Here is a 17,931-nt window from a genome sequence, read left to right on the forward strand (position 1 = left end):
GAGTGTGATACAAAATATTTATGTGCTGGAACGGGCCTATTTTATCTACTGCTATCTTCAGCTAATGGTATGTAAGAAAAACAGATAAAATAAGATATTATTATATACTGGTTATTTTTGCTGTCAAATTGGATTTTTGCTGATACAGGAAATAATAATCAGTCTGCCATCATTTTTTTTAAGTATAAAGAAGAAAATTAATCGATTTTATTGGTTTTGTTCTCTGCAGTGAGTGCCACAACTCTTCAGACAGGATAAAGGTGCGCGTGTGGGACGAGGATGACGACATCAAGTCTCGGGTGAAACAGCGATTGAAAAGGGAGTCAGATGACTTCCTGGGTCAGAGCATCATTGAGGTTCGCACTCTGAGCGGCGAGATGGACGTTTGGTACAACCTGGGTAAGTGCTGCTGTGCTTGTTTGTGTGCACTTGCATTCCCATTTAGTCAAGTACTCCTCACTCAGACTAAAGATTTGCAGTTATTTGCCCACTTAAAACAACATTTTTAATCATTATAATCCAGTAAATATAGCAAAATCATGCTTTTCTCTTATGTTTTTTCTATGCTTTTCTCTTATGTTTTTGAGGGGCAAAGAACCTTTAAAAATGATCATTTCTGGCAACCTTTAACCAGACTGTCAGGAAAATGTGGCAGGGATAAGATGGACGCAAATGAACAAAATAAATAATAAGCACATGAACACATGAAATATGGACGGGACACAGCAGGGACACATTTATTAAAATTTTCACAGATGAAAGCAATCAAGGCAAATCAGACAATCACGAGGCAAGGCAAAGACAGAACAGGGAACCGTTCAGAACGTGCCACAGCTGTGCTCTCCGGATACAAATTTGAAGGGGGCCATGAATATCTTGGAAATTCATTGTGGTGAAGACTCTGCACCATATATTACTGCACCATATATTACTGAACCAGAAGCCCCGGAAGTCAGCAGATCTCTGTACAAATCCCAGTCTTCACCAAGCACACATGGCTACGGTTGACTGTTTTTAGGGAATAAGGGTCATAATTCCCCTCATGGTCTTTTTTTGAAAGACCGTTTGTTTATTAGGAGCCTGTAGACAAGGGGAGAAAATGTGACGTTGCTTGTTTCATACCACACGGGTGCGTTGTTACAATAGAAGGACTTTCTAGTGATAATACTGCCCACTATAGGATGGAGTATAAATTATCCAGACGTATTACACCTAAGTACATAATTAGTACATAACTCATACATCCAGCCTGTGCATCACAAGAACTACAGAATGCACACTTTTGAAACTTGCTTCATGAAGAAATGTAACTTGATTGTGGACGATGTTTGTGTTCTTTGCATATTAAATCAATTTGGTAATCAGCGCCTTGGGGCATTTCACAACCAATCATTTTTCAATATGAAAAAAACATCTGTTGCCTCATTACACCACAATTTCTGCTGAAGTACACTACTATAATATCCATAGAGATCTCATAAATACTACTGTGGTTTAGCCTGCTGCTAAAGGCTGCTTTTTAATGTTTGGTTATGAAACTTTGGTTGACACGTGACCTCCAATATCGAACTGTGACCCCCATATCAACAAACACACCGTTACAGACCTAATCCCTGCATGAAGGTATAGATGAATGGTGAAGGAGTCAGATTCAGATCATGCACCTTTTCTAATGGAGACACGGCTGCCGAGGCGCTCAAACAGGGGAACAATTTATTAATTGCTAAATGTGCAATTTATCTGTCTTTTATAAATGTCTTCATTCATAAGTTGCCTGTTTTATGTTATTTTTGCTGGCTTTCTCTCAGACAGATGTACTGATGTTTGTCTCTTTTACAGAGAAAAGAACCGATAAGTCAGCTGTGTCTGGAGCCATCCGCCTGCAGATCAGTGTGGAGATCAAAGGCGAGGAGAAGGTGGCGCCGTACCATGTCCAGTACACATGTCTGCATGAGGTAAGTGCACAAATACAGCCTATACTGTGTCTCAAATGGTGCTCTGATCCCTTTCTCTCTCTGTTATTCTTGCAGAACATATTCCATTACTTTACAGACATTGAAGGCCAGGGTGTGGTGAAGATTCCAGCAGCCCGGGGAGATGATGCTTGGAAGGTGTACTTTGATGAGGTTGAGCAGGGCATTGTAGATGAGTTTGCCATACGCTATGGGATTGAGTCAATCTATCAAGCCATGACGTGAGTCTATAGGTTCTAAACTCCTTCAGAGTGTACATTTGTGAGTGTGTGTTTCACAAGTGTCAAAAATATATGAAGATATTCTTTGTTGCTTTGGCTAGACAACCATTAACTGTTAATATTTTGTGTGAAGCTATTTATTTTATTCCATATTTCTGTACTTGTTTTTGCTGCCGTCATCATTGAATCGCCAACTGCTTATTCCAAGTGGTTTATGATTTTAATTAAGAATGCACAGTAAATCATTAGAATTATTTGTTTTGTTTCTGCAGGCACTTTGCTTGCCTGTCATCCAAGTACATGCTGCCTGGCATACCTGCAGTTATGAGCACTCTCCTGGCAAATATAAATGCCTTCTACGCCCACCCCACCTCCATAACCAACGTCTCCGCATGTGACCGCTTTGCAGCTTCCAATTTCGGGGTACATGGATTGTTACTTTTGTCACATGTTGCTTTCCAACAACATCCACAACGATCTCACCCATCTGAGGTGCTGACTCTGCACTTTATTGTGGCCATTGGGCAAGAGCAAAAAATCAAGAAAAAAAACTTTTGTTCCAACAAATGTGTTGTGATATTTCAGGTTTAAAAAAATTAACAGGGCTACATTCTCAGATCGCTTCTCAGTTTTTTTTTTGGCTGTAGTTATTCGGTTAATTACATTTTGATTTATTTTCAGAATTACTGCTGATAGATGGCAGGACGGAGATGTGGTTTCACTGGTTTGTTTTGTGCACCCGACCAACCGTATTTCAATGCTATCAGCGTATCATTGATTTCCACAGCTTTCCGGTTGTTTCATAAATGGGATTGATCCAGGAGGCCTGGCTGTAATGGGAGTCTGCACCATTACAGCTCTAATATGCCCTTTGGCTCTCATAACATCAAAATGTGGTCTGGGCCTAGGATAGCCATTCATTTTGTTTGTTTCGAGTTTGGAAGAGGGATGGAAAGACTATTGGTTGGACTATTTAGCAGCATTATCCAGAATGACTTACAATCAGTAGGTACAGAGACAGTCCCCTTGGAGACGTCAGGGTTAAGTGTCAGGGACACTCAGGGACACAATGGTAGTAAGTGGGGTTTGAACCTGGGTCTTCTGGTTCATAGGCCAGTGTGTTAGACTGTGTGGGCGAAATCAAAAACCAAAATGCTATAAAGATTTCTGTGATCTTTTATTTCTGTAATCTAATATTTTACTACTGATGTGGATGATCACTTTTTAATTTCACCATATTTAAAAAACTGAAGGTTTTTTTGGGACATGGTTACCTCTCACAAATTTTTGTAATATCAATGAAACAAATTATTATCTCAACCCAGACATTCAAAGTTTAGTTTATACATGTTCTATTAAATAGTATTGAATCATACATTAAACATTAAAGCACTTATGTAGCTTTTAGACCAGTGACATTGTTTTCCTGTGCATCACGTTCATTCTTATAGGATTTTATTGCTTATAAGTGAGACTACTTTTCTGTGTCCTGTGCATAACATGGCATGGCTTTTTTTGTCATAATTTTACATTAAACTACCCAGTAATAAGGCAGTAATAAGTACTACATATATGTCACACTTGTTCATAGTTCTTACCTCTAGTTATAAAGGGACATTTGTGTTATCAAAATGTCCCATGCATCACATACAGAATCGTCCTAATGGTATTAACTGCACAATTACCCAGCTATTATTGTATTTAACAGGATGTTCTGGCAAGTTACAATGACAGCTAAGACAATGTTTATTTAACATTTTGAAAAAAGTTATAAATTGTTTCATAGTTTTTTTTCATAATATCTAAAAGGTGCATCCACAGATAACTGCATACATATTTAAATATTAGACCTAGATGTGTATATTTCACACAATTTTTCTTCATTTCTTTCTGCATAGAAAATTTTTTTTCGAATGACAGTTTTTGAACCTGCACCAATGCATTCAGAAAAAAAATCTATTTTTTCAATTGAATAGAATCATTCTTTGAATGATTTCTTATGTTACCACTATGTGCATTTCTCATTTTCTACTCTCTTGACTCTTTTCATTCTTTGGGTAAATTGCACTCTCTTTGCGCCTTTATTTATTTATTCTGTTTCCCCCTTTGTCTGACATGCACAATAACTGTGCCTTCAAGTTTTCTGTTTTTTCCTCCTCCTCACATTTAATAACTGCATGTTTTTCTCGCTTCATGTGCACAAACAGAGGGATCGCTTTGTGAAGCTCCTGGACCAGCTACACAACTCCTTGCGGATTGATCTGTCCACGTATCGGGTAGGCCTGTGCCCATTTGGATGCACAGCACATGATCACACATGAATTTCAATCCACTTTTATTTTGTTTTTTTGTCCCTTCTTCATCAGTTTTGTTTTATCGTGAACAGCGTTGGGTGCTTTCACTTTGGAGACACCTACTCGGCTGGTTCCACAGTTCATGTTGTGTCTGTTAAGTTAGAGACTTGGATGTCTAGACATATTTCAACACCACTCCTACTACCATGTTACACATGGATCACAATCATATACAAAAGCAGCCGATATCTGCACATATTTAAAATATGGTCATTATTCTTTGCTTCATTTCTGTTCTTACTGCCCAACCCCCATCTGTACCAAACAGAATAATTTCCCAGCCAGCAGTAAACCCCGTCTGCAGGACCTGAAGTCCACGGTAGACCTGCTGACCAGCATTACTTTCTTCAGGATGAAGGTAGAGGGCAGCGACTTATTAGGGCTGGGAACAACCTAACAATATAAAGCTATCAAGTCTCAAGTGAAACGAGCAAGACGATCTGCACACAGGTTCAAGAGCTCCAGAACCCACCGCGTGCCGCCCATGTGGTCCGGGACTGTGTCAAGGCCTGCCTGAATTCCACCTACGAGTACATTTTCAACAACTGCCAGCAGCTTTACAACCGGCAGTTCCAGCCTGCTGCCGAGCCCGTGCGTCTCTCCTCTTACATTCTCCTGTGAAAATTCGGTATTTATAGTGTGATTGGCCGCTCCATTTGGGGTGGAAAAGAAACCCCTTGCGTAAGACTCTGTCATCACATAAGGGACTCCTGGTGTGATTGGGACACCATATATAAGGGAGATGCCAGGGAAGCCAGCATGATGCTCCTACGCATTTTATTCATTTGGCAATATCTGCGGCTCGTAGCTGAAAAAGCACTCCGTTAGTGTCACATGTATCAAATCATTCCTGTGCTGGTTTTTGGTTGTTCTTGCAACATATGGAGATTTGTTAGCAATGATGCACTGAATATTCAGTCAGAGAATATTTTCACCAAATTTATACAGCAGCGGTCTAGGCCATTCACTGAGTCATGACCTCTGGTATAAATTATACATTTAATTCAAATATTTATTTGCCATTTCTTTTTCATTTAAGGCGAAATTTGTAGCATCTGGCCACCTCTCAAACTTTCCCCCATCATTAGAGAGCTACAGATTCTGAATAAACATCTTATACCAGAGAGGTGTTCCTTGGAATCATAGCATAGATTTTAATCATAGCATAGATTTTAAGATAAAGGCGATGAATCGATCGTATTAGAGGACAGGACAGGACAGTGCTCACGGTTTTGCTGGATATCTCTTCACATTACATAAACAGAAAAATCTTTTTGTGTTTTTTTTTTGTGTTCTTAACATATGTTTCTATTTAAATTATATTTTAAATTAAAATATCTTTAATGTCATGGTTTCATTAGTAATTTAATTAGTAAATTAGTAGTATTAACCTGTATCCATTCCTAGGAGAAGCCCAAAGAAGAGACGAAGGAGGGGAAGGAGGACCCTGATGAAGAGGGAGAGAAAGAGAAGGGGAATGAAAAAGAGACAGAGAACGTTCCTGCAGAGGAGTCAGGGCCCAGCATCCAGAACCTTGATTTCTGGCCCAGGCTCATCACTCTCATCGTGTCCATCATTGAGGAGGACAAGAGTTCCTACACTCCTGTTATTAACCAGTCAGTAAAGTACATTTTGATCCACAAACACACACTGTGACACACATACTGAGTTTGCCCTTCACGGGTGCAGAAAGTTCTGTGGCAGATTAAACTGTTCACTAAGCAATGTCTGCACTTTTTCATAGGATTATATTGAGAATGTTCCAATTTTTAGTTCTCCTCAGAATCACAATATCATCAACATTGTGCAAAGTGGAAACACAGCACACGGTGCACACAACAGCTTTTAACCATCACCTTTAGTGAGCAGTGGGCAGCCATGACAGGCGCCCGGGGAGCAGTGTGTGGGGACAGGAGCAGTGTGTGCTTTGCTCAGTGACACCTTGGCGGTTTGGGATTTAAACCAGCAACATTCTGATTACGAGTCCATTTCAGTCTCTGCTAGGCCAACCGCTGCCCCACTTTGTGTTTTACAGTCAGTAACAGTTTTGCAGTTTTGTATTATTTTTGTCATTTTTGCTGATACTGCTGTTTGGTCAACTCATGTTGCTTCCATAAATATCTGTTCCTTGTTAATGGAAATCATTGCCATACACGACTCTGTTCTGATATAACTGGCTATTGTGAAATGGTCACGAATTTTTCCATCAGTACCACTGTTAAACATTACTTAATTAATATCGGTATGCACAACCCATTATTTTATGCTGATAATGTGAAAATCTAAATGTAAGTGAAACAGGTTTTTGTCATTTTCCTCTGAACAGTGCATCATTGTGAGTTGATTTGTTCACATTGCAGTGGAATTGCAGTGAATTGAGGTGAACATCAAAAATACTAAAATAAACCCAATTCTGTACCTGTGACATTTGATTCAGATTTCCACAAGAACTGAATGTGGACAAGGTCAGTGCTGAGGTCATGTGGACACTCTTTGCACAGGATATGAAGTACGCTTTAGAAGGTAAGCCTCCGCACCAGTTCGCCCAGTTTTTGCTGCAAAAGGTTATTTGGTTGTGTTTATATGTACACCTTGAAGATAAAAGGATTATGCTCTGTGTGTGTGTGTGTGTGTGTGTGTGTGTGTGTGTGTGTACATGCATGATGCAAGTTTAATTTTACCCCTGGACACTTTTTTTCCTGCACAGTTCTTGATAAGATTGACCATTACCACTTGAAATATGGTAAGAATAAAAATGGAGATTGAGCCTCCAGCCAATCTGTAAATAATGTAGCATCCATTTAAAACACCTTTTTCTTTGTAATTGTGGTGTGGGTGAAAGCACACTAACACCTAGTTTTTACACAATAGTCGTTAGTTAACGTAGATAAAAAATATCTGCAGCTCATATCTGCTGTGCTGCTTCAAGCAGCTGTAGTTCTCAGCAGTGTTGGTGTGTCTCTGCTTAGTTTTTATTACGACTAGATATCTAGAACACAAGATCTGTTGAATTAATTTGATTTCTTACCGTACATTAAAATAAAATGGTAAATGTGTTTATCAAGCATGGCTTATTATGCATTGTTACTAATCAATATTTTATTATCTTTACCTAATAATCTATTGTTTTGTGTGTTCATATGTTGCTTGCTTTTAATTCGTTTTAAAAATTCAAGCGTAACTAATGATATGCAATATTTCATAATTACTGTACCCACTCATGCATTTTTATTTTTCATGCACTTTTTTTCTTTGTCTTTCTGTTCTGCTTTCATTGTTGTTTCATTGTCTCAGCACCATGCACATTTCACATTCGAAAAGTTGAATTTTATGCTGGTAAGCGACTGTGTGTGTGGGTGTGAGAGTGTGTGTCGTTTTTCAGTAGTTCTCTGGTGGTTGATATTAATATTTACTGACTGATGGAGTCTACATTGGAGTCTACATTGTGTAACATTACTCTAAATCAAAGTTTTATCCCACATAGTTAATATGAGCAAAGTGTGCAGTTTAGTGCATTTAAAGGTCCCCTGACACCAAAAATTCACTTTATTTCACATTAATACGAGTTCCCCTTGCTTGTATATGTTTTTGCAGTGGATAGAAATGACAATATGGAAAAAGAATGCTTTTGTGATTGTGCTTCGCCATTCAGAGAGCAACAATTTAGACGGTTGACTCTGGAATTTAATCTGTTATATCATCACAAGAGGATTTATTTTTTTCTGGAAAAACAACGACACAACTTCCTGTCTGCACCAAACATTGTCGTTGGTGAATGGTGTTGATGACGTAATTTCCGCAAATGCTCGCTCACTTCTTCAGGTCGCTCTCCTCCTCGTCTTGCCTCTCTCCTCCTCATTAGTATTTAAAGCTACAGGGACTGGCTAAAAGTAACTGAAATTCGGCAGCAAGGCTGAATTTCAGAAAGAGACTTCAGATACGGTATTAGGGGACCAATAACAACGATATAAAAGATGTCTGGGACCTTTAAACTATGATGCAGATGGAACAGATTCATTATGAAAACACAACATGATGATGATTCATTCACACAAATGTAGCCAGTTGATACTTTAACCCAACCCTACTTTCCATAATCTCATTCCCAGTGATACTTTAATCCCATTCCCAGGTGATGCTTTATCCCAGCCCTACTTCCCATTTGAAACATGTTTTGTGAATGGTGAAATCCAACTTTACCACCGTACCACAGTTCTTGTACCACACAGAAAACAAGGCGCACCTTTAAATGTCCGATTTCATCCCACAGAGCACGAGAAGCACAGACTCTGCAAGAGCGCAGAATACATGAATCTGCACTTCAAAGTCAAGTGGCTCTACAACGAGTATGTTAAGGACCTGCCGCCATTCAAAGACTCCATCCCAGAGTACCCAGCGTGAGTGACAGGCTACAGTTTAGCACTTTTCAATCAGAGCTCACTGTCTCGTTCTGCTCACATCTCCCTCATACAGCCCTCCTCCTGTTTGCTTTCAATCACATCCCTTCCAGGCCTCTGTTCTTTGTGTGGATTTCAGTCTTTCTGTCTTTCTGTCTTTCCTTCTTTCTTTCTTTTCTTTCTTCTTTGTGTGTAGGTGGTTTCTGCAGTTTGTTCTGCAGTGGCTGGCTGAGAATGAAGACGTGTCTATGGAGTTCATGCATGGTGCACTAGAGAGAGATAAGAGAGAGGGGGTATGTGCCTAACACCTCTTTTTCAGGAATTGTTTATCTGTGTAGAGTAGTGAAACTGTCAATAGATATGAGATGCTGATATGAGCTTTTAGCTTTCCTTTTAGCTCATTGGTCAGAGCACATCCCTAATGTAAACTGCTCTTGTACAGGTTCAGCTGCAGTGTGAAGATGTTCGGCAAGGCAACTGAAGCATTGCATTATGGGATCTGATGTTTCTATGTTATCAACCCTTCATTTTGCCGGGCCATTACAATAGATCTACAGCGGGTATGGAAAGTATTCAGACCCCCTTAATTTGTTCACTCTTTTATATTTCAGCCATTTGCTAAAATCATTTAAGTCAAGTTTTTTTCTCATTAATGTACACACAGCACCCATATTGAAAGAAAATAACAGAATTGTTGACATTTTTGCTGATTTATTAACAATTATTATTAGGTATCACATCCTAGGTATTTAAAAAAAGAACTTAATGATAAAAAAGAACTTAAATGGTTTCATCAAATGGCTTTAAGATAACAAAGAGTGAAACATTTAAGGTGGTCTGAATACTTTCTTCACCCACTGTATATAAAGTGATCTCACAGGATGTGGGCTGTTTGACACCCCTGAAACAGTCTAGAACTCATAGCAACATTCGCATGAGTTTTGCCATGCTTACAGTATTCTGCTATTGGCCAATGAGGCAGTGATTGGAAGATGGGACTGGAGCTGCCCCAGAAGGGACAAATCATTTACATTGACAGCATTTATCAGATGCCCTTATCCAGAGTGACTTACAATCAGTAGTTACAGGGACAGTCTGAAGCAACTTAGGGTGTCTTGCTCAGGGACACAATGGTAGTAAGTGGGATTTGATCCTGGGTCTCCTGGTTTATAGGCGAGCGTGTTACCCACTAGGCTACTACCACCCCCAAAAATCAGCCATATTCCCGCATGTCCTGGACAATACAAGTGAAATGCATTTTGTATTGGGACAGGAAGGGCTCTCCAGCTAAAATAAAATGCAAACCGCCTGGGGATACAGGGGTCGGGATGCATTTGACTACATGCTATAGTTGTTTTTTGGCAGCCTGTCTTCATTTTAGTTTTAGTTTAGTCTCTAGTCTCAAACTGTCATTTTAGTTTTTATTAGTATTTGTCACGTCCAAACTCCTTTTAGTACAGTTAAGTTTCAAATAAATGTTTTTGTGCGATCGGATGCAGCCACAGGAAACAAACACTACATAAATATAATAATATGATTAACATCTTGAGACATTTTAGTATAGTTTTTACTTTGTAAAACATATTTAGTCTAATCTTTATTGGTCAACAATATTACATGATATATTTTGTTATAGTTATCATTACATGACAAGCATTTACCTTGCATCTCATCTTGTCAAAAAAGGCTTGTTGACTAAGATGTTTTAATTTTAAGATATTGACATAAGCAACACTACTACAGGCCCAATCTTTAAATTTTTATAGCACTATTTTGAAACTGGCAGTGAGTGTAGTGCACTGCACAAACCGCAAGGGAAGGCGTCCTGAGGAATAACATTCATAAGTTAAAACTAAGGCAAGGTGGTTATTTTGTTGAAACATTTTTACATCAATTAAATTATACTTACAGTATTTGTATTTACAGTACTTTACACTTTAATCATTCATTGCTGATGTCCTTGTAATAGCATTTTGAAAGAGCAGCCCATTGTTTATTTATTATGGTGAAAATAGACTGTGTTGCATTGCTTTAATTGTTATTTATTTAGAATCATACACATTCCACCATTAAGTATTTAGCATTTAATTAAAATTGAGTGCATTGTTTCAAACTAGTTGTTGCTGGTATTGAAGCAAAATCACAACCTCATTTGTGGAAATCTGCTCACATTAGTCCTCATCATCATCCACTATAGGCTGTGGGAGGAGTCTGTTAATGAATGCACCCATGGGACCATCCTGAAAATGCAGTGTAGACAGACAGACAGGGAAATATCAAAACCACAGACGACAGCCTCAGTACCACTACAGGACGTTTGTACATTAAACTGATATAAACGGATCCTCCTGTTCTTTACAGTTCCAGCAGACATCAGAGCACGCTCTGTTCTCCAGTTCTGTGGTGGACATCTTCACCCAGCTCAACCAAAGCTTTGAGATCATCAAGAAGCTCGACTGCCCTGATCCCAAGGTCACTGCCCACTACAGCCGGCGCTTTGCCAAGGTAAGCTGCAGCCTGAGATTTTCATTCCTATGAATGGGTCTGTGGGCACTATTTTCTAAGTGGCACTGAGTGCAACGCGCAGTAAGGTCAGGTGTACTTTTTTAAATTAGTTCCTGTTGATGTGTCACAGTCACAATTGTGATGGTATTTTTTTCTGTTTCTTATTATTAAATCCTCAGGATACCTTTGACCTTACACTAGCTAAGAAGCCCCGTGTTTAGGGCATAGTGCTGCACTTATCACCAGTTTCCAGATATTGCCTTTGTTCAGCAGTTGAAAGTGAACAAGAAAAGTAAAGAAAGTAAATAAGAAGTCACTGTTTAGTCAAGAAACACTTTCAGCTCGAAGGCAATTTACAAGCATGAATTGCTGTTCCAGTTCCCACCAGATTGATCTGTTTGAGCATATATATGTTGACCATATGTAACAGGTCTGGCACATTGGTTTATGTGTCACTTCACAAAATGGTCCTTAAAATGTTTAGTGACAGAAGAGCAGGCTGCGGCTTTGGGTAAATCCCCACCTAACACTCACTTTTGCACATGGTATAAAAGTATTTTATTTCTTTAGCAGTGAGCACAAGCTATGCAGAGACTTGTTAAATATTCATGAGATAAGGAAACTCTTGCCTCGTTTATTTCCACAGCCTTATGGGGGCAATTTTTCTACCACACATTTATTTAAAGCCCATGAATTCAGTTGCCAATATGTAATTTTGTTTTGCATCCTGAGATTCGTAGCAGCCATCTAAGGAAATGGGATCTGAGACAGTTCCAGTTCAACAGGGTAACCTCACATAATTTATGACTGGCTGTTGACAGAAGAAATGTTTGTGTCATAAAGCAAAGCCTATCCAAAAAAAATTTGAATTTTGAACACTTTATTGTTGGTATGCAGACATGCCATGAAGAGCTTGATGCATGATCATGGGATACTACAGGACCAGCAGTATCATTCAAACTTAATTTAATCAACACAAATCTAATGAAACAGCTCAGTTTGGACAGTAATAAACGTGGCTCAGAATTATCCTTATGTGCCATACAAAAACACATGAAGTGCTCTTTGAAAAAGCACCCAGTGTGAACATTGTGAATAAACTGTTAAGTTTTTTTTCATGAAGGTATCAAGTGCAAATGCTGTGATGTGCAGTTAGCAGAAGATACAGACACGTATCTGAAATCGTAATACAGAAATGATTGTAGGCTGTTAGAAATAAGGATACAATAGCAGTAAGTTTCTGTCCCCTCATATACAATTACAGGTATGTACCAACTAAGGGTACATAAGGGAACCTGCAAAGTTTAGGTTTAAGGACCATGCTGTGGACTACTGAACTCTTCCTGAATTCTCATTTCATTATTTAATAGTGGGTATAAACTGGTTTTAGTCAGTTCTGTTGAAATAATATTGTATTATCCTTTTCAGCCATTTCTGCCCACAATTTTTTACTCAAATGCACACTCATCAATTGAGAAATAAATGAAAAACATTCCGGAGCTCTATAAGTAGCTGTCATGGTTCTGGCAAATGTGATTTGGACACATTTGCACGACATATATGCAATATATGCAATAACCCAAGGAAGACATCATACAAACAAGGCAAATATATACAAACAGGAACAGGTGCAGACAATCAGGAATCAGGGGAAGACAGTTCACGATAAACTGCTCACCAAGGGTGATGGGTTAAAAGCAGAGGACACATTATGGTGTTTGCACCGTGTGCTATGCTGTTTCACAATGACTTTCACTTTTCACTTTTACTAAAGGTTTTTATTAACATGTTTGTATATGGACATTGAATATGTTCATGAATACATACATATTGTTATTGGTATATGTATGCTCTATATAAATAGAATTTTTGCATATTACGAAGTCACTCATCACGCTGCTTTTTGTCTACCTGTCAGACTATCACCAAAGTGTTGCTGCAGTACTGTGCCATCCTGACCAAGAGCTTCCCCTCCTACTGTGAGAAAGAGAAGATAGTAGGTGTACCTAGAACCCAGTGCCCTCACATCTGTTTATATTACATCATACAGTTTATTAAGCTCTCATTCATTTTCTCTGTTACACCTTTTCCTCCTTATCCCAGCCGTGTGTGCTCATGAACAATGTCCAACAGATGCGTGTTCTCCTGGAGAAGATGTTTGAGTGCATGGGGGCCAAGCAAGTGAGTGGCAATGCCCTAATGAACTGTTCTGGAGTGTCTGTGAACTTTCCTGCTGTGTACAGCTTTATCACTCATGTTAGAGCTTTGGTGATTTGCTGAATGCCTCTGAAAGTGCTATATGTTGCTTGAGATATTTGAAAACGGGGGTCTAAACGTGTTATCAGTTTCGTCTGATTTCTTTGGATTTATATTTTGTTGCAATTGACAACTTCTGATTGATTTCACAGAATCAAAAAACATTGTCCTACCGGTGTCCTCTGTGGATTATGTAGTAATACATACCATGTATGTACAGTGCAGGCCGATGTTTTATCATGGTGTGTGTGTGTGTGTGTGTGTGGTCTCCACAGATGGCTGCTGAGGAGGAGCAGGTGGGTAGGATGTAGAACTCTCATAAGCCATTATTGTTCCTTTAGCGGCTCATTCTGACCCTCTCTGCTGTTAGGAAGCTGTAAATGAAGGATGAATAAACCCTTTCCTTGTCATCTGTCATACTGATCCCAGTAAATGCACTAACCTCCACCACAGATTTCGTACTTATTGATCGTTCTTAGTGATGTTCAAACCCCTCACCCCACATCTGATCAGATTCTAGAGTCCTACTGCTCCCCAACATTTAGTCTACATGTCCTCAAATAAACTGGAAAATGATCGAGCTTGAGTTGTAATGTATTTTATGACATATTATTTTAATGATGGTATGGTTCTACGAGAATATTTTAAAGATCATTTTAAGGATTATATTTTTTCATGGAATAGTCAGATTATTGCGCCAGTACTGAGACATGAATCATGGTAGAACATACCGCATAGTGCTAAATATAGTGAAAATGATGATGCAACTTTTCTTACAAGCTGGAAAATGAGGAAGAACCAGAGGATGGTGACGAAGAGGTGTGTGGTTTATTTATTTATTTTGCTTACTTTGCCAAAAGTAAAAGTGGAAATGAGAAGGTCATAGCTGGATGCATGTTAACCGCTGTATATCCTCTTCTTGTTGATTCTGGGCGTGATTAGCAGAGCTTTTCTGATGTGATGTAACGGATTAAGTCTGGCGTTTCTGGCTTGCAACGTCCCCTGTAAATAAATCAGTTGCAGTGTGTTTGTATGTATGCATTTGTTCATTTATCACTCCTCTGCGCTCACTAGGCCATCACTGATGATGAGGGCAATGATGACATGGTGGGTATCATTGCATTGACCCTCTGCGTGTGTGTTTAGTTTAAATTTGACTAATTCATACTTCTGAAGACAGTTGATGTGCGATAGACTTTGTTTTTTTATCAACTCCATGTGTTTCTGTTTTCACTTTTCACTCACTGGTGCGGGTCACCAGTCAGAGGACTCAGATGCCAAGGTGAGACAGGAGTCACTGACATTCTGTAACGCGTTATTAGCCATGGCACTAGCGTTCGCACCCTCATTTGCTTTCCATTCAGTATTTTATCCTGAACTTCACCTTCTGCAAGACACATGGGTTTATGTTAGCCAACTTCAACATACAGCAAACAAACATGACATTAATATTCATTGTACTGTTGTCTTCTCCACAATCTTTTCAGTCGGGATGCTCGGATTCAGGAGGCTCTGAGGTATGAAACCAGTAACGCAGGTTTTTTTTACACTCTGCAGTCACTCGATTTCCCAGGGGGATTCTTTTCAGGCAAACTTATGCGCAGTGACTGGCAGAAAACTGATGAGATGCACGTTGTATCTGCTCTAGAGAACATTTCGAGGCTGAGCTGCATTGTTCTTGCCGCGAGTTTTTTTGAGGTGTTGCTTAATTTGCCCAGACTTATTTAGGCCACTGCGAACTCTGTGGGATCTGAGTTCTGGTCCATTTCCTGTTAGGGTGTCGATGCTGCTCTGCGGGTTCCTTTTGTCCTGCTGTGTGTGGAATTAGATCAGAGCAAACGAAGGAAACTCCTGGTGGTATTAGCTTTAAAAAACAAATGTGTGTGTTTACCTCCAGCATGTGAGGTAATACGCTCACGTTACCTGCTTGTTTCAGAGGTGGCGTTATTAGTCACATCACATGCGGGTTCACTTTTGAATATGTAATTGTTACTTCATTTTGTGGCGGCCTTTCATTAGTGCTGCAAAAAAATTCTGAATAACTCTGTGGGGGTCTTTTATAGTCACATAAGGGCTTATTTAGACCCTCAGCAAGTAGCACACAATAACTTCTCTTCATTTTGCCCTCAGACTGACGAAAAACGGAAGGGAAAAAAGGTCAGTTGTCATTGTCGTGGTGGGAATACTTTTACTTGAACATGTTTTGTGCTCGTTATTCATGGACATGCAGTCAAACTCACATTCAGATTTTAATATTAGTTCAGGCCGTTAATGGCAAATTATCTTAAACCTCCATGGTTTGTTCTTTCATTCTGGATCTCTATCAGTTCTAAAATTGGTATTGATTTTATCGAAATTAGTAGCAGTAATATCTGTAGTTGTAGTATGAGTATGAATTATGTTTTATAATTCATTTTAAGTTGTAGTAATAGCTACTGAACTTTTGTTGGTTTATTTTTTTATTTTATTTTATTTTATTTTATTTATTTGTTTTGTGTATGTGTTTGGGAGTTGGTTGGGGTACCTGACGGTCCTGTCTGGTTGTGGTATAGATCTACCATGTCTGACTTCTCACAGGGGCTGAAGAGATTCTCAGACAGAAGTATGCATGCACCTCATGCTACACACTGAATCGATTTCTTTGTTCGTTTACTGCTTTCCCTGCCTCCATGTAACTATGGTAACAGGCGCTGCTGGTGACTCACGAACCAGAGGCGTGGTTAAAGCCCACGTATGCCCCTGTGCAGAGGTGCTGGGTACATGATCACTGACTGAGACTTTTCCACACATTATACAATTTTTATTACAATGTTTTTTCTTAACTTGCAAAAGTACAGGGTGGGCCATTTATATGGATACACCTTAATAAAATGGGAATGGTTGGTGACGGAGAACACATTTTATAAGTGGTCAGAAACTTGTAAATAACTCATGAAAGAATACAGTTACATTAAAACCAAGCACACCATTGTTCGTCTTGTGAAATTACAAATAAATTTGATGTGTCACATGACCCTCTTTCTATTGAAAAAACAAAAGTTGGATCCAAGATGACCAACTTCAAAATGGTAACTATGGTCAACACCCATCTTGAAAGGTTTGCCCCCTCACATATACTAATATGCCTCAAACAGGGCGTTAATATCACCAACCATTCCCATTTTATTAAGGTGTATCCATATTAATGGCCAACCCTGTACAGGTGGGTTCTGTGAGACAAATGACATTTAATTTTATGTTTGGCTCAAAATCACACACCATATTGTGCTTGAAGGTAGGATGAGCATATCAATACTGGTGTTGGGATTAGTCAGTGGGATTGAAGTACGTTTGGTGTACAGGATTTTATAGTGTGAGTAGCTGTTGTTCCATGCATGCAGGTGGTGATGTGGGATGAGTCTGTGGGTTGCAGCCCGGGGAATCCCTGTGGTGTTTCTGCTCCCAGTGGCAGGTCCCAGAGTAGCTTGAGAAAAGAGGTCTGGAGAGGTGACAGTATAAAAAATACTGGTTGCATTAGTGTTCACACCCTTAAACAATGAACTTTCACATACTTCTTCAAAGAACCTCATCAAGTGGAGTGGAGGAAGTAAAGAACCATGACATGAAATGATTTTTTGAAATGATTGTCTCATTTTTCTCGGCAGTTTAACAGGCGTGTTAACAAACGCAAACAGCTGTGTGCACTCTTGTGGCTCACCCCGCATCTAGGCTGTCATTGTGGCACTGTGACAGTCAGGCATGTGAACACCTAGACCCCAGGTGGTGCTCAAGTCTATTTAATTGCAATGACTTTAAATTTTAATTTCGAGCGTGACTTTGACATCAAGACATCGATTCCGTGTTAAAAGCATGTCTTGTCTGACAATCAAAACTGTATAGTTCTTGCATGCCCTTCTTCCACCGCTGCAGCTATTACAGTTAACACGGCAGTTTGCGAGAGTGTCACGTCTCTGACCTGGTTTCTATTGGCGACAGACAGGAAATGGTAGTGAAATAATTCAATAACATTATCCCAGTACTGCCAGCCAAACATAAACCACAATCAATCACCATCAAAAACATTATTAATCCCAGAGGAAATTGCTTTAAACAATTGCTTTTGTGGTTCAATGCTTATATTTGCAGTCAGCAATTATCTATATTACTGTCGAAAAGGGGTGCCCTTTCTTAAACGCCTGCACCCCAAAATGTCTGCACACATCTTAGATAAAGAGTGGCGCACAGT

The 17,931-nt window shown here is 39.3% G+C and overlaps 1 protein-coding gene across 12 annotated transcripts in view; it reads left to right on the plus strand.

The window, feature by feature from the left end:
• Positions 1-17,931, plus strand: part of LOC114799965 (protein unc-13 homolog B-like) — a 52,771-nt gene that overhangs the window by 28,753 nt on the left and 6,087 nt on the right. For 4 of the 12 annotated variants that reach the window (XM_028996977.1, XM_028996978.1, XM_028996984.1 and 1 more), the window contains 22 exons: positions 230-399; positions 1,840-1,955; positions 2,031-2,194; positions 2,467-2,617; positions 4,402-4,470; positions 4,817-4,906; positions 4,999-5,139; positions 5,956-6,164; positions 6,986-7,071; positions 7,256-7,291; positions 7,843-7,884; positions 8,819-8,945; positions 9,142-9,238; positions 11,307-11,450; positions 13,369-13,446; positions 13,554-13,631; positions 13,982-14,002; positions 14,487-14,525; positions 14,781-14,813; positions 14,968-14,988; positions 15,194-15,223; positions 15,837-15,863. In XM_028996977.1, coding sequence (XP_028852810.1) covers positions 230-399; positions 1,840-1,955; positions 2,031-2,194; positions 2,467-2,617; positions 4,402-4,470; positions 4,817-4,906; positions 4,999-5,139; positions 5,956-6,164; positions 6,986-7,071; positions 7,256-7,291; positions 7,843-7,884; positions 8,819-8,945; positions 9,142-9,238; positions 11,307-11,450; positions 13,369-13,446; positions 13,554-13,631; positions 13,982-14,002; positions 14,487-14,525; positions 14,781-14,813; positions 14,968-14,988; positions 15,194-15,223; positions 15,837-15,863 — 1,969 coding nt within the window. Of the gene's footprint in view, positions 1-229; positions 400-1,839; positions 1,956-2,030; positions 2,195-2,466; positions 2,618-4,401; positions 4,471-4,816; positions 4,907-4,998; positions 5,140-5,955; positions 6,165-6,985; positions 7,072-7,255; positions 7,292-7,842; positions 7,885-8,818; positions 8,946-9,141; positions 9,239-11,306; positions 11,451-13,368; positions 13,447-13,553; positions 13,632-13,981; positions 14,003-14,486; positions 14,526-14,780; positions 14,814-14,967; positions 14,989-15,193; positions 15,224-15,836; positions 15,864-17,931 lie in introns of those variants that run through there. The other 8 variants (XM_028996983.1, XM_028996986.1, XR_003751302.1 and 5 more) reach the window with 7 other exon arrangements.

Source organism: Denticeps clupeoides, chromosome 11 (genome assembly GCF_900700375.1).
Source record: "Denticeps clupeoides chromosome 11, fDenClu1.1, whole genome shotgun sequence".
Lineage (NCBI taxonomy): Eukaryota > Metazoa > Chordata > Actinopteri > Clupeiformes > Denticipitidae > Denticeps > Denticeps clupeoides.